The sequence below is a fragment of the Phascolarctos cinereus genome, unplaced genomic scaffold, assembly GCF_003287225.1.
Source record: "Phascolarctos cinereus isolate Bilbo 61053 unplaced genomic scaffold, phaCin_HiC Scaffold_7;HRSCAF=346, whole genome shotgun sequence".
In the NCBI taxonomy this organism is placed as follows: domain Eukaryota; kingdom Metazoa; phylum Chordata; class Mammalia; order Diprotodontia; family Phascolarctidae; genus Phascolarctos; species Phascolarctos cinereus.
In genome coordinates this window covers 11,893,805-11,910,365 of record NW_027556180.1, presented here as the reverse complement: position 1 = coordinate 11,910,365, position 16,561 = coordinate 11,893,805, and the positions used below count along the sequence as shown (strand labels likewise).

General features: G+C 47.0%; 1 protein-coding gene across 1 annotated transcript in view; it reads left to right on the top strand.

Annotated features, from left to right (window-relative positions):
• Nucleotides 1-927: 927 nt before the first annotated feature.
• Nucleotides 928-16,561, top strand: part of LOC110210152 (allantoinase, mitochondrial-like) — a 30,281-nt gene continuing 14,647 nt past the window's right edge. Inside the window, exons 1-4 of the mRNA XM_020988981.2 lie at nucleotides 928-1,062; nucleotides 4,960-5,117; nucleotides 9,337-9,488; nucleotides 14,747-14,861. Of these exons, the coding sequence (XP_020844640.1) occupies nucleotides 4,971-5,117; nucleotides 9,337-9,488; nucleotides 14,747-14,861 (414 nt within the window). The 5' untranslated portion in view covers nucleotides 928-1,062; nucleotides 4,960-4,970. The remainder of the gene's footprint in view (nucleotides 1,063-4,959; nucleotides 5,118-9,336; nucleotides 9,489-14,746; nucleotides 14,862-16,561) is intronic.

Genomic DNA, 16,561 nt, shown 5'->3' with positions numbered 1-16,561 from the left:
TGTTTAGTGGGACCTATGATTGAGTCTGGGGGCCTGTGGTGTGGTTAAAGCTAGACTGTGCGGTTAAATCAGGACATGCCTACTGTTAAGTAGGGCCCATAAGGAAGTTAAAATATTGGGGCTGGGGGCAGCTTTATTAGGATTCCATAACTTTCATCCCCAGATCTGCAATCAAAGATCACTCTTTCAGACTCAGTTTCTTCTTCTGTAAAATGAAGGAGTTAGGTGGAGAGGGAGGGAAGAACTAAAAGTAAAATAAAATTGAATTTTAAAATGAAATAAAATGGAGTTGGCCTAGATCTATGATGTTCATCTGGGCCTCAGTTTCCTGCTCTTTAATGAAGAGGTTGGACAAGCTAGTTGACTTCTAAGGGTCCCATAATCCTAAAATACAGTGTTATGTGAGGTTTGTGGGGGAAGGAGGGTAGTTGTCACAAATGGAGCGGTAGCAAAGGCTTCATGGAGAAGGCGCCAGATCATAAAATCACAGGATTTAGAGTGAAAGGAACCAGAAAATGATCTCATTGAACCCCACCATTTTACAGATGAGGAAGCAGGGGCTCAGAAAGGGCAGGTTATGTGCCTTAGAAAATGTCCAAACCAGAAGGGTCTTTCCACTCCAATTTCTTCAGTTGCTCAGCAGAGAATGAGCCTGAGGTCTACAGCTGGGGAGAGCCTTGCTCAAGATCTTACCAAATAGTATTGAGTTGTTGATAAATAGAAGCTGGCTGAAAAACAAACCAAAAATAATGTTTGTTTTTCTCCCATGACTTTGTCAGCCAGGTGGGAGAAGGATGGGGACAAGGGGGCAGTGAAGAATGAAAGTCAACTCCTGCCCCAGCGTTTGCCCAGAATGCCAGTCACTCTTCCGGGGTGAAAGCTCATTTTGGAAATGCCAGAAAATCCTACCCCCACCGGAACTGGGAGGCAAGTGGGGGAGGGGCTTGACTTGGCATAAAAGGAAGGGAAACCCAAGGGAAGGAAGGAGGTCTTGAAGGTGAGACCTAGAGCCAGGAGCCTAGCAGTCCAAGGACCCTCAAGGGGCAGCCAGCAGAGTCTGAGGTGAGTGATGAGCAAACATCCTTTGGGAGAGGGAGCCAGAGCCGGTCCTGCAAGGATGCCCAGCCCTACCGGCTTCTGGGACTGGTGCCTGAGCCTTGAGAATAGAACAGGGCTTTGGCCTCTGGGGCCCCAGAAGGGGCTTGATTTTGATCACATCATTGCACCCATGTAAAGTCTTGAACTTGGGGTCAGGAAGACCTGAGTTTGAATCTCATTTAAGTTACTTGGGCTGGTCACTGATCCTGTCTCAGCTTGGAGATGGGACACTACTTGGGCAGTTGTTGTAAAGATTAGATGAGATAATGTTTGTAAGTTCTTTGCAAAAACCTTGAGACCCTAAAGAGAAATGTAAGGGGGAGTCTCCCAACCCACCTCACCTTCCCCACCTCCATCAATTAGTGTAAGGGCAGGATGGGAGGTTTAAAGATCTGTCTACCATCTCCTTTTGAACCTCTTGGATTGGGTCAGGAAAGGAACAGCTACTGACCAACCCCAAGGATTGTTGGAGTAGGAACTGAGGGATGAGCACCACACTTCCTGCAGTGCCCTGCTTCTTACCCCCACACTGCCCCAAGAAGGCTTGTTATCGAGCTCAGAAAACCAGAGTGGGAAAGGTAGTAGCCCTCATAGGGTCGATGTGGTTTGCAAGCCTCATCATTGTGGATGTCCCCAGCAGAATGCAGTATTTTAGATGTGGAAGTCAACTTCACTTTCCCTAAACCCGAGAACCTCCACCTTCTCAGGGACTCAGTTTCCTACTCTGTAAAATGAGAGAATTGGGCTAGAGGACCCCTGATATTGTTGCTATTTTGCATCTGTGGAGTTTTCTGACCTGGAGTTCCCCCTTTCCCATGCCAATGAAATCACAGATTTGAGTCAAACAAAAAAAATTACACTGCCCACCTGCCTACCTCCCAAGGTTGAGAAAAGTGTTTTGTAAAGCTTGCAGCCCTAAAGAAATGCCATCTGTCCTTACCCACTCTGCCCCCTTCTCTTCCTGCCATAGCTCCCATTTCCACCGACTTCCTTCCCCAAGCTTCTTTGCCTTCACAGCAGGCACTGCTGGAGGGGTAGAACCCAGCACCAATGCCCCCATTGTATAGAGGGGGAGACTAAGAGTCAGAGGGGATAGAAAAAGGTTCCAGAACTTGTCCTCAGGTCCCATGACAAGTAAAGACATGAGAAAAGGCAGGGCTGCTTAGATCCAGACTGATACCCTCTCCCTCCAAATCCCCTTCCTTCTCCTCCTATCCTGCTTCTCCCTTCCCCCTCTCTTTACTTCCCCCACTTTGCCCTCCTTTTATTTCTCTCTTTCTTCTCTCCCCTCCTGTCTTCTCTTCTCATCCTTCAAGCCTCACTCCCCCCCCAGACAAACCCAGAGACACCAAGAATCATGGATTCATAGATTTGGGAATGGAAGGGAACTTGGAGCTGCACCAGAGCTCTTCCACTGTACCCTGATGTTGGGGGCACCCCTAACCCTGGACAAGCAAGAAATGAACTATTCCTCCCCATTGGAAATGGCCATTTCCTCTGAGGTTGCAAATGCCTTGGTCCCATGCTGCTTGGTTTTTTCCACTCTGCTTCACTTTAGGGTTATCTGTGCACTGGTAGGGGTGGGGAGAGCTCGTCAGAGTGGGACCAGGATGTGAGTATCTCCTGTACTTCCAGCCTGGGCCAGATGGGGAGACACATTCTTAACAAAAGATCCAATGGTCCCCTCTATTTATAATTATTTAGCATTACATCAAAGGGCAGCTAGGTGGCACAGTGGATAGAACGCTGGGCTTGGAGTCAGAAAGACCTGAGTTCAAATCTGGCCTCAGAAGCTACCTCTGTGATCCTAGTCAAATCTCTTTTTATTTATTTTTTTTTCTGAATACTCCTTCCCCTAGTCTGCCCTCCCTTCTATCTCCCCCCACCCCTTCTCTTATCCCCTTCCCCTTCTATTTTCCTGTAGGGCAGGATAGATTTCTGTGCCCCATTTCCTGTATTTCTTATTTCCCAGTTGCATGTGAAAACATTTTTTAAACATGTGTTTTTAAAACTTTGGGTTCCAAATTTTCTCCCTTCCTCCTTCCCCACCCACCCTCATTGAAAAGGCAAGCAACTCAATATAGGTTATTCATATGCAGTTATGCAAAACACTTCCATAGTAGACTTGTTGTGAGAAAGTAACTCTATTTCCCTTAATCCTATCCCGCCTCCCCATTTATTCTATTCTTTCTTTTGACCTTGTCCTTCCTCAGAAGTGTTTGCTTCTGATTACCCCCTCCCCTAGTCTGCCCTCCCCTCTACCATCCCCCTGCTCTCTTGTCCCCTTCCCCCCCCCATTTTCCTGTAGGGTAAGACAGATTTCCCCACCCGATTGAGTGTGTATGTTATTCCCTCCTTAAGCCTCACCTGTAAAATGAGCTGGAGAAGGAAATGGCAAACCACTCCAGTATCTCTGTCGAGAAAACCCCAAATGAGGTCCTGAGGAGTTGGACAGGACTGAATAACAACAAAAGCGTTATGTCATTGGGCTTTCCACACTGATTTGGAACTCTAGTAGATGGTGATGCCCTTTTCCCCACTGCCTGTATTTAAAAGAAATATGTCAACAAACAGACAGTAAATCTTTATTAAGCACTTACTGTATGCCAGGCACTATGTTAAGTGCTGAAAATACAGATATTCCTTTTTGCTGGAAACTGTACCCTGAAGGACAGTGGTCCCCAGAGAAAGGGCTGGGTGCTTGGCACCTTCTTCAGAGACATCCAGCACTTTCTACAGAGATTTTGTCTGTCCCTACATGGGACATCCTGGAGACAAATGTGGCTCCCACAATGACGATCTGGGTGCCCACAGACAAGGGACAGCTTCCCTGAGCCTTACATCCCTCATCTGTGAAGGAGGGATAATCAGCAGGATGGGTGTAAGGATTGTGCTTCCCAAGCTCCTGAGTGCTGCCCAATCATGAGGCAGGGCCTTTAGAGAGCATCCTGGGCACCTCCAATAGGTGGGGACTTAACACTGAGAGGGGACTGAAAAGGATAAAAGATGGAATGAAGGGATGAAGGAACGTCTTTGTGGCTGTCTGACTCAGGGCTCTGATCACAGAGTTTATGTACCTTTGGCTGAGGGTGGTGATGGGAAGACAGGCCCTGTGATTTAGCTGGTGTGAGGAAACAGCACTGTGAAAGCTCCTCCAATGGATGTGTATTCAGTGGAGTCTGACCTGGATTCTTCGTTGCCTGAGGACACTGACAGAGTAGGTGACTGGCCCGCAGGGTCACCCAGTCCCATGGGTCAGAGGTGGGACTCTATTCCAAGGTTGGCCCCTGGTCCCCTTTGTCATACCGTCCCCATGCATGCACTATACATTCGGATACACACGTTCCTGCCATCTCATGGCATGCCCCCCATGCCCCCAGGCAACAAACAATAGCTTAGCTAGACACCAAGTTATAATTCTTCCTCTGTTACCTGCCACAGAAAGTCAGCCACATAGTGGTGAGATAAAGAGCTCGACGCAGAGTCAGGAAGACCTGACTTTGAATCCCACCTCAGACACTTACTAGCTGTATCACCCTGGGCAAGTCACTTCACCTGGCTTTGCCTCAATTTCCTCACTATCAAAATTAGAATAATAATAGTAGTTGCCTCCCAGGATTGTTGTGGGCTCCAATGAGCTAAGGTATGTAAAGTGCTTTGTAAACTTTAACAGACTGTATAAATATGAGCTATTATTTGCCCCCAAAATCTGAAGAAAAAAAACCATAAGGAAAGTGGCTTTATGTTTATTCCTTGGATAGCCCACTTGAGTGGACAAAAGGATAATGGGGTGTTTGTTTCAAGGGCCTGGCTTCAGATTTTGATGGCATTCTCTCCAACTCTGTTCATCATCCCTCCAAGGACCAGCTGGAATGGAGGTGGGCTCGCAGGTCACAGTCGTCAGAAGCAGTCGGGTGGTGATAAAAGATGCCATTATCCCAGCAGAAGTTGTCATTGCCAGTGGCCAAATCGCTGATATTCTGCCCATTGGAAGCGGAGTCCAGAGCCAGGGCGAGAAGGCAAGTATGAGGGCAGCCTAGCCCAGCCCCAGGAAGTCCGGGGGGCGGGGGGAAGGTGCTTGGGCTCATACACCTCATGGTGGATAGGCCTGTACAACAGAAACATCTGTCCACAGGGGCAGCTCTCTGGGCTTTGTCAAGCAAATTGACCAAGGAAATATTCAGATCTCGAACAAAAGAGTAAACATTTTCAAGGATACAGCCTTATCTGCAGGCCAAAGTTGTTTGCTCGGATATGCAGGACTGAATTCCCTAAGGATTCCTGCCATTTACCCTCCGCTTTTCATAAGCGGCTCAGCTGACCTGACCTATCTATCCTCCTCCACAACTCCCCAGGAGGCCTCCTCTTCCCTTCTAGGCCCCTTCTAGTGCAGGCTCCACTACCCAATCATCTGTGTGCATCCATGGGCAGCCCCCCTCACACAGCTCACACGCCACATTTCACCCACAGGAGTGGAGAGATACAGATTCTCCTCCCTCGTCCTGCCCCATCACACTGTGCCCAAGTAAGGATTTAAAGTGATACATTCACTTAGGGGAGAGACCCCCTTTCCTGTGTATGGGTTTAGAGGTGTTGGGTGTCAAACTTTGGCAGTTTCTGTCCATCAGCCACAACACCAGACTGAACTCGCTCTGCTCGGCCCCTTAGGACAGTCCCAAGGATTGGGTAAAAGCTGCTGCAAAGAGACACGTGAAAAAACTTTCTGCCAGTTGGAGCTGTCCATGAGCGGAATGGGTTGCCCTGGGAGGCAGTGGGCTGCCCCTCATTGGAGGGCTTTAAGCAAAAGGGGGGATAGTGCCTGGCCGGGTGTGCTGCAGAGGAGTTGCCTATCCCCAGTGTTTAGAACAGTGCAGGAGGACAGTAGGCACTCGGTTGGTTGATGGATTGGTGGATCCAGCTCGGAGTTGTTGGGATTCTAATCATGCGCAGGCATGCCAGGGAGAGACTGGCTCTACTATTTTGGCTGCTTCATAAGCCTTCGTTGGACATTGTAGCAGAATGAAAAAATCACCAACCTAGCTACCCTCTGTTAATTATTTTCTATTTATCTTGTAAAAAGCTTGCTCTATGTGCATGTTGTCTCCCCCATTAGACTGTAAGCTCCTTGAGGCAGGGACAGTCTGGTGCCTCTTTTTGTATCCCCGCTGCTTAGCACAGTGCATGGCACATGGTAGGGGCTTAATAAATACTAATTGACTGATTGACGGCTGCACACAGACCCCTTAATTCGTTTTCAAAATGAGCTTTGCTTAGACACGGAGCGAAAAGTCTCTAAGAATGCCTACAGTCAGGAGGTAACACTAACGTCCAGCAAGGAACATCTCCGTTTAGGACATCAGGGTCTCTCTTCGCATGCCTGGCCTCAACAACACAGCTGTGCACTTAAATGATGGCAGTCGTTATGGAGGGACGTGGCTCAGACAGAGGACTTGAGGGCCCTACCTGGTTTGTGCCAACCATCGTCGATTCAGGTTCATGAGTCAAATGGAGCCAAACCGGAGTTTTACTTCACGTCGGGGTGCCCGTCTGACCCAGCAAACACCCTTTGGTTATATTTTATTGGTATCTGACATTGACTGAGCTCCCTGTCCAAAAGAAGAAATCATGGAACCATTGAAGCTCGATGGTGCAGCTCAACTCTCCTTTCATTTCTGCCTTTGTTGCCAAGAAGAATGAGCTTTCTTTGGACCGAAAAGTGCATAACAAAACATAACAGAATGGCTAATAGAGAGTTGATAGGCAAGATAAGTAAAGAGAGAGTAGGAAAGCATCCAGTTGTCCTCAAGTTACCTCATCCAACTCAACTCTAGCCTCGGGCCCTGAAAAGCCTGGTGGGTGTAATTATGGAGCTATGCTTCACAAATTTTGGAAAGTCATGGAAAACTGGAGTGGAGCCACAGATTTGGAGAAGGGAAGATCAATTTTTAAAAAAGGAAAGAAAATGGAACCTGCAAACTATGAGCCCATAAGCTTGACGCTGATTTTTAGCAAAATTGTAGAAGGTGCTATTAAAACGGTGGTTGAGGGAACTCTAGAAAAGGGAATAGCAACCACAGGGAGCCAGCCAGGCTTCATCAAGACCAGATCGTGCCAGATCGTGCCAAATGAACTTCATCTCCTTTTGGAACGGGGATACTGACCTGGTAGATCAGAGGGGATGCTCTCAAGTTTGCCCATATTTTAGCCAAGCTTTTGACAAAGTCTTTCATGCAATTGCCATAGAAAAGGTGGAGAGCTATGGACCCCATGGCAGGTCAAGTACATGGATTCGGGACTTATGGAATGGCTAGACCCAAAAGGTAGTCATTCATAGTTTAATTACTCTTTGGAAGGAGGTTTCCAATGATTTCCTTGATTTCCCTCTGTGCTCAGCTCTGGACTGTTCAGTCTTATTGCCAATGGCTTGTTTGAAGACCATAGTTTGAGAATATTTTTCAGATTTGTAGACGGGAAAAGTGGGAAGAAAAGCTGATCTTGGGAGGGCCAGCTAGGTGGTGCAGTGGATAGAGCACCGGCCCTGGAGTCAGGAGGGCCTGAGTTCAAATCCAGCCTCAGACCAAATACTTGACATTTGCTAGCTATGTGACCCTGGTCACAGGGTCACTTAACACCACTTGCCTAAAAAAAAAAAGAAAAAAGATCTTAAGAGGCTAGAACACTGGGCTGAACTGAATAAGATGAAGCCAGTCAGCCAGCAAGTAGTTCCTAAATACCTATTATGTACCAGGAACTAGGCAAAAGGCATAAATGTAAAGACACAACCAGTTTGAAAAAAATCACATTCATAGATGCAAGATGAGGATGCTGGGGAGGTTGTGGGTAGCCAGAAGTTCATTAGGAAAAGGGGCAGAAGACCGCAAGCTGAATATGAGTCCACAATGTTACGTGGCAACCAAAAAGAAAGCCAGTGCCATCTTGGGCTATGTTATGAGAGGAGTGTGCTGGTAAACGTTTAACTACTGACTCCCCTCTCAATGTACACAAAAGTTTCATCTGCAGTATTTTAAGTTTAATCTGCATCTCCATCACTTTCCTAAGTTCAGATGATCAGCAAACTATAAATCAAACCCTGATTTGTAATTTGCTGATGTCCAAGCTGTCAGTGATCATACTGAAAATTTAACAACTGTCTCTCCAACTCAACATGAGCTGGCGCTAGTGTACGCTGGAGCAGAACTTCCAGGAATAAGGAAGTGATCATCCCATTGCCCTCTGCCCTGGTCAGACCTCGTGAAGAGCACTGGCTTTAGGTCAATGCACCACAGTTTAGGAGGGTCACTGATAAGCTGGATAACCTTCAGAGGCAGGTATTTGATTAAGCCTTTCAGGTTTGCAAAGCACTTTAAATACATCCTCTCTTCTGAGCCTCTCAACCAAAGGTGCTATTGCCCTCATTTTAAAGGATCACATAGCTAGAAAGTGTCCTTGGCAGGATTTGAACTTGGGTCTTCCTAACTCTTATGATCCCATGTCCTGTCACAATACCAGGCAGCATCGTGGAGATATGTGGGTACATGTGTGCACGTGCATGCCCAGTCCTGGCTGTGCACCCTATTTAGGGAGTAGTAGCCACCAAATTGTACAAACAATACGGTTCTATTGCCACATTAGGTCAAAGAAATCCCTAAGAGCAAATTTAAACTATTATTATTATTATTATTATTAGTTGCTGGATTTCCTCTCTTCTTCCACCAGTCCCTACCAAGGACAGTTTCTGGAAGCAATGATTAATTTGGCCACTGCTATCCAGTGGGGCTCCACCTCTGCCCAGAGGACAGTTTCTTTCTGGTCTGTACTTGGGCATCTTAGGACTAGTCACACCCTTTTTTGCTCCTAGAAATACTACTTAGGGCTGAACCTCCCGGGGATTTACCATCTGCTCAAAGAAGTTTGCCTGATTCTTCCCTCTTGAGCTCACACACACACACACACACACACACACACACACACACACACACACACACACAAAGTACATTCACAAAGTGGCCAATTTTCTTGAGGCTCTTTAAGGAGATCATTACACAGATGCCATTCTAGTCCCTGAGATTCCGGTTATCCCTTCCCTGTGCCCCATTGACTCCGTATTCCTAGGATAGTGCCTTTGGCTCAGGCTCAGATCTTTTCTTCTCGTGACGCCAGGTGTATTTTATGGAGTCCATTCAGTGCCAAAGCTCACCCCTCACCTCATTTTCCTTCCTCTTTTCCATCCCTCCCCAGGTGCTCGATGTTGGGGACTTGGTGGTCATGCCTGGCATCATAGACTCTCACGTGCACATCAATGAGCCAGGGCGCACAGCCTGGGAGGGATTCCACTCGGCCACCAGGGCTGCAGCTGCTGGAGGCATCACCACCGTGGTGGACATGCCACTGTACGGTACCATGGGAGGATGGGGATGGGGATGGTGCAAATGTGGATGAAAGGAGGGAGGGTTGGACTTCAGAAAAGGGGGAAGGGTCTACAGGCTGAAGTATGAACCTAAAGAGTCCCAGAAACAGTGTGCAGGAACACACAGCCTCCCTACCCTCATTGCGTTTACCAACATTTCAGAGTTTTATGTAACTTCAGGATTCATTTATACAGATTTAGAGCTCGAAGGGACCTTAAGCATCATCTAATCTAATCTTCATCTCACAGATAAGGAATCTGAAATAAGATCGCTGATAATAACGAGCATGTGTCTCCTACGTGTTCTGTGTGGTCTATATGTTTATACGCATTGCCTTGTTCTATCTCAGACAGAAAGTTTAAGGAACTTGCCCAGTCTCAAAGGCAGTGAATCGTAGAGGCAGGGTCTGAATGCAGCTGCTCAGATTCCACATCTCCAGCTCTTCCCATTGCCCCATCCTGCCTCTCTTGTAGAAGGGCAGTATGGTGCTGGAGACTTGGAGTCAAGATGATCTGGCTGCCAAATTTGCCTCTGAAGCTCACTCACCATAGGGCAAACCCTTTCCTTGCCTGGGCTTGAGTTGCTTCATCTATAGGATGACAGGGTTCGACTGGCTGAGGTCCCTTCCAGATTTACACCAGTGATCCTGGCACGTAAGCTCCTTGAGCCTCGGCTTCCTCATCTGTAGAGTAGAAATAAATGATATCTAGAGTAGCTACTTTGTGGGGTTGTGAGGTACATGCAAACTTTAGAGCGTCAAAATCAACAGGCATTTATGAAGCTTCTGTTGTATACCAGGCACCAGGCTAAGCAGTGCGACATTGGTGTTACTGTTATTCATGGAAATACATATAAATGGAAGGTTTCCCATCATTCCCTATCCATCATATTTAGCTGGAGGAGATTAGGTCATGGTTTGTGGTCAGAGCTATCTCCAGGATCCAGATAATTGAGGTAATCACACTGGCACCAGGCTTTGGGGGTGCTGGGAGCTGGAACGCTAGCGGTGGTGCAGAGAAAACCTTCAGTCTAGAATCAGAGGACTTGGGTTCAAATCTCACCTCTGACGCTTATTTGCCGTGTATCTTCAGGCACATCACTAAGCCTCCAAGGCCCTTAGGACATTGGATAAGATGGCCTCCACCTTTTTCTAGGATCTCTGTGACAGGATGTCCCCCATGACCACCAGCTCTTATTAAGAAAAAGGTCTCAGGCTGATAGGTCGACACAGAGTCAATATGCAAGGCCCCTCTCCCTCCTCAGGCCAGAGCTCAGTTAGAATCCAGTGACTGGCACTCTGCCCCAGGGTACAGAAAATGTGACAGCACTGACTACATTTGCTCCTCAGTGTAGCTGAGCTGAGCACCTATTTAGCAAGAACAATTAGTTAAAGCAGGAACTCATGGGACATGATGGGCGGCTGCATTTCATACCCAGGCACAAATGGCTCATTTCAGATTCTTTCCTCCTTCAAAATTTCTGTTAATCCAATCTCACAAATCCCTCAGCCTGATGGGATTCCACACCTCCCAGGACAGGCCAGTTCCCTTCCAAGAGGCCGGACATGTCCTGCCCCCAGCCTGGGCTGCCACCTGTGAGCCAGGGAGCACCCTTACTCAAGAAACTCTCTTTAGGGTTCCTAAACCCACCTCAGCGCCCATGCTCTCCACCCCACCCTTGGTAAGAAGATAAAGAGTGTTTCCAAGGTCATGGAAGCCTGGGCTTTGTGTGTGCTAAAGGCCTGTCTCTCAAGCAAGGCTATTAAAAGGCTCCCAGAACCAAGACCCCAAAATGGGGAACAGAAATAGCATCTAGGCTCCTTGTGTGCTAAAATCCTAAGATGCCCCCAGTGGGAAGTAGGGATAGCTTCCCAAAAGATGGATGAAAGTACAGAGACACAGATTTAGCTGGCTGTCTATGCTCTCACAGGTAAGACATTAACATCTTCTAAGACTTGGAGCTCTGATCCCAAACGAGAGACCTTCACCACATGTTGGAAATGTAGAAGAGATTCCCGTTGCGGCAGCCAGGTGGCCACAGTGCAAAGAGTCAGAAAGACCTGAGTTCAAACCCTGCTAAGTGACCTGGCCAAGTCACTTGCCTTATCTCAGACTTGGGTTCCTTCTCTGTAAAATGGGAATAATGAGGATACCAACCACGCCTCCCTCACTGGGCTGTTGTGAAGATGAAATGAGATAATTAAAGTGCCTTGTGAGCTTTACAGCACTGTGTGGTGACCACTGTTCCTGAGGCGCAAGCCAGCCTCTGCCTCAGAGGCCCCCACCCCTTCTGAGAAGGGGAGAGTCTGCTCGTTGGCTGCTGGGGGAGGACTTGAGAGGAGGAGGCTCGTCCACTTAGCAAGTGCGGGAGGTTGGACATCAGAGAAGGGTAAAGGGGCATCGACTGAGCCGTGCTGGGAGAGAATAAGGGAATAAGCATTTATAAAGCAAGTGCCTACTGTGTGTCAGGCACTGTGTGCTGGGTGTTTTGTTTTTAAAACAGTATTACCTTATTTGATCCTCACTACAATCTTGGGACGTAGATGCTTATTATGATCCCCATTTTACAGATGAGGAAACTGAGGCAAGCTGGGATTAAATGACTTGCCCAGGGCCACACAGTTAGGAAGTGTCTGAGGGAATATTTGAACTCAAGTCTTCCTGATTCTAGGCCCAGTTCTCTATTCACTAGGCTGCCGATTACCTCTTAAGTCATCATGCCATCAGTCAGTATCTCCTTGGCCTGTGGGTAGAACCAGTCCCAGATACTAGAGGTGACTGTCCAGCCTCAGGCTGAAGGCCCCCCCCCTTTCTGGGCAGTGATATACTGATGAGGAACTGCCCCCCCCCCCCGCTATGGGTCAGACTGAAGCCCATCTTGTCCATGGAGGCTGCGGACCCCTGCTGCAGGCCTGTTTCATCCCAGCTGCTGTAAATGCCCAGGTTTTAACATTTAACTTTTAATATTCAGCTGCCATTGTTAGGTTGTGATAACAAGACAGAGTTATCAAAAGGGGAGGGTGGGAGGCAGCTAGGTGCCGCAGTGGATAGAGCACTGGCCCTGGATTCAGGAGGACCTGAGTTCAAATCCAGCTTCAGACACATAACACTTACTAGCTGTGTGACCCTGGGCAAGTCACTTAACCCCGTTGCCTAGCAAAAACAAAAAAAAACCAACCAAACAAACAAACAAACAAACAAAAGGGGAGGGTGGGAGATGCCTGATTTGGGGAACCACCCCGAGAGAGAGCAATACTACACATTTCACTCCCACGTGGCATCCTTTAGTGTAAGAGGCGGAGTCCCAGGTCACATGTCCAGAAGAGTGACTCTGTATAACACTTCTCCATCCATCTATCCATGCACTCATTGATTCATTCAAAAAGCATTTCTTTTTCCTCTCCTGCATGTTAGTGTTTATCATCCATAGATATGTACAGAGAGAAAGAATCGCAGAACAGTAGAACCACACAGGCCAGCATCCCAGAACCCCAAGTTCAAAGCGGCCTGGGAGGTCACCTAGTCTATCTCCCACCTGACCAAGCACCCCTCTTAACACCTGCCCAGCCTCATGTGAAGACCTCCAGGACTGGGGGCCTCATTATCCCTAAAACACCCCATTCCATTTTTAGGCCCCTTGAGTTGTGAGAAAGGCTTCCCTTCCATTAAGCCTAAATCTGCCTCTCTGCAATCCGCCCACCTCCACTGCACCTGGTTCTGACTCGGAGGCTGAACAGAGCAAGCCCAGGACAGCTTGTGAATCCTGAAAAGTGGCTGCCATAAAACTTCCCTTCCCTCCAGGTGGATTTCTAGAGAATTCAGTCAGTCCAACTCCCTATTTTACACAGGCCATGACTGATCAGTGCTGAACTGGATAAACTCCTTTTGTGTGCACATGAGCACCCCCATACCCCCAGACCCACACATCCACACACAACACACAGACAACACACACACACATATATTCCATACACACCACACACAACACAACACACACACACATATACTCCACACACAACACAACACACACACACATACACACATACTCCATACACAACATACCACAGACACACACATACATACTCCATACACAACACACCACACACACACACATATACTCCATACACAACACAACACACACACACACATACTCCATACACAACACAACACACACACACATACTCCATACACAACATACCACAGACACACACATACATACTCCATACACAACACACCACACACACACATATACTCCATACACAACACAACACACACACACACACACACACACACACACACAAGTTTGCTTCCCTTAGCTCCCTAGGAGAGGTTTCCATCCAAGCTTGGCTTCTTTTTCTGCAACACTTTAAACACTGTGGTATGGTGGAGAAAAGGAGGGTTTTCTCAGAAAAATGAACTGAACGGAACCTCCTAGGGTTGTACACAGGATCTTAGAGGACCACCTTTTTCATGAGAGGCCCTGGAGCTTTGTGGAAAATAATGAGTTCTGCCAAAGCACAGCCCAAGTTTGCCCCCAGGTGATGACAATTCCTTCCCATCTGCTCTCCAGTGCTACCATGGAACATCCCCAAAAATTGTCTCCTAGCTCCCCCTTTCAGGACTTTCCTGGAATTACATATGAACAAGGACTGCCCTCTCTGGTGAACTCGAGCCCTCAGATGCTTGTGAGTCCTAGCACAGGATCACAGCTTCAGCCCAGGAAAAAGCCCCTCACCTTACAGAGGAGGAAACTGAGGCCCAGGAAGCAGAAGAGACAGAGTTCGCTCTGGGAGTGAGCGTCAGAGGTAGGATCTCTGGTTCCGACCTCAGCTCTCGTTCCGTGGCACCATGCTGTCCTTCTCAAGAGTAAGAGGGATGCAGAAGCTTCCAGTGGAAGATTTGCACAGAGAGCTTTATTTGTTTGCTGAACTTCACCCCAGAGTTCTCTGAGGCTGGCCCTTCCAGAAGTTGCTGCCATTTCTGTGACCTTCAAACACTTCTTGCCCACAGGCTCTCCTCACTTCCCGTCACTACCCAGCTTCTCTCCCTCCACCTTTCCCAAAGCATTGTCCAGGGCTGCCAGATCTCCTGGAGGTCTGCTCGCCCTTCAGTCTCAACGAGCACAGATGGCCACGCGTGTGCTCCCAATACCAACCTAGAGAGAGCTCACACAGCTTTGGGGCGGGCTTGGTTCTGGGCTAGCAGGGAAACCCCACCAACTGATTTCTTCCGCTTCTCTAGGAACTGCCAGCCGCCAACGACCACTTTGACCAATTTCCACGCCAAGCTCAGAGCAGCCGGAAGACAATGCCATGTGGACGTGGCCTTCTGGGGCGGGCTGATCCCTGGGAATACTGTGAGTAATGCATGATGTTTGCTTTCCTGGAAGTAAATCCTCCCCTGAAAGCCCCTAGAACAAAGCCTGGACTGTGGAATATAGCCCATAAATGCCAGTCACTCAGTCAGTTAACAAGCATTTATAAGCCCTTCCTATACACCAGATACAGTGCTAAGTGTCAGGGATACAAAGAAAAGAAAAAACATGAGTTTCCCCTCAAGAAACTCAGTTCTGATGGGCGAGACAACATGTAAATAACTGTGCAAACAAAATACAGACAGAGGGGAGATAATCTCACTGGACTCAGTGCTTTACTGCAGGAACTTCCACTAACATTTCATTTTCATCATTGTTTGGGGAAGTGTGGTTGTGTTATTGTCGTGTTTTGAGGCAGTCAGGGTTAAGTGATTTGCCCAGGGTCAGCTAGTGAGTGTCTGAGGCCTGATTGGAACTCAGGCCTTCTGACTTCAGGGCCAGTGCTTTATCCAGGATGTTTTTAATAATAATAACAATTACTTCTATAGCTCGACAATCTGTGATTTCAGGAGTCTAGAGCAAGAGTTCTTAACCTGAAATCCATGAATTTATTTTTTTTTTACATTTTGACAGCTAAATTTCAAAATAATTGATTTCCTTTGTAATCCTGCACATTTTATTTTATACATTTAAAAACATTATTCTGAGATCCATAAGTTTCACCAGATTGCTGCCAAAGGAATCATTCCAGACACACACACACACACACACACACACACACATGTGCCCACACACACACACATACACATAACACACAGAGTTAAGAAAGCTTGGGCTTCAGACCAGGATTGATCAATCAATCAATCAACAGACTGCATTTATTAAGTACTTATTACGTGCTAAGCAGGAAAGATGCAAAGAAAGGTTCCTGCCCTCAAGATAGAGAAAGAAAAAATCCCAACTCCCAAGGAAGTCTTTCCTCTATGATTTAATGCAACGTGTCAAACTTTCTGGTCTTAGGAAGCTTTTATATTCTCAAAAATTATTGAGGACCTCAAAGAGCTTTTGTTCATGTAAGTTATATCTATTGATGTTTACCATATTAGAAATTAAAACTAATAAAATTTAAAATGTTTATTAATTTAGAATAATAAGTCCATTATATGCTAGCATGAATAACATTCTTAATGAAAACAACTAAATTAACCAAACCAAAAAAAAACAGTGAAAAGAATGGCACTATTTTGTATATTTTTGCATATCTTTAAAGTATGTTTCAACAGATGACAGCTAGATTCTCATATCTTCTTTGCATTCAATCTCTCAAGATATGTTGTTTTAGCTGACACCTACGAAGAAAATCTAGCTTGTTGGAAAAGGAAGGGAGTATTAGCAAATAACATCTTAGTATTACTATGCAAATAACAATACACCTTTTGGGGGAAGTTGTCTGGTGAACAGTTAAAGACTCAGAGGCCATATGCCCTGGTGTATTTGTGCCTCGTGCCTAGGCCAGAGCCTCGAAAACCTTGCTCACAAGAAGAGCTGCCCCAAAGGGGCATGGGTCACCTCTAGAGGACTGGACACCCCCTCCTTGGGGGTGTTCAAGCACAGCCTGGAAGACCACCGAGCTTGCGCGTTGTGGTGAGGATTACTTTTCAGGTATAGGTTGGACTTAGATGACTAAGGTCCCTTTCAATTCTGAAATCCTATGGCGCTATGACTCCCAGAAAATCCAGGGC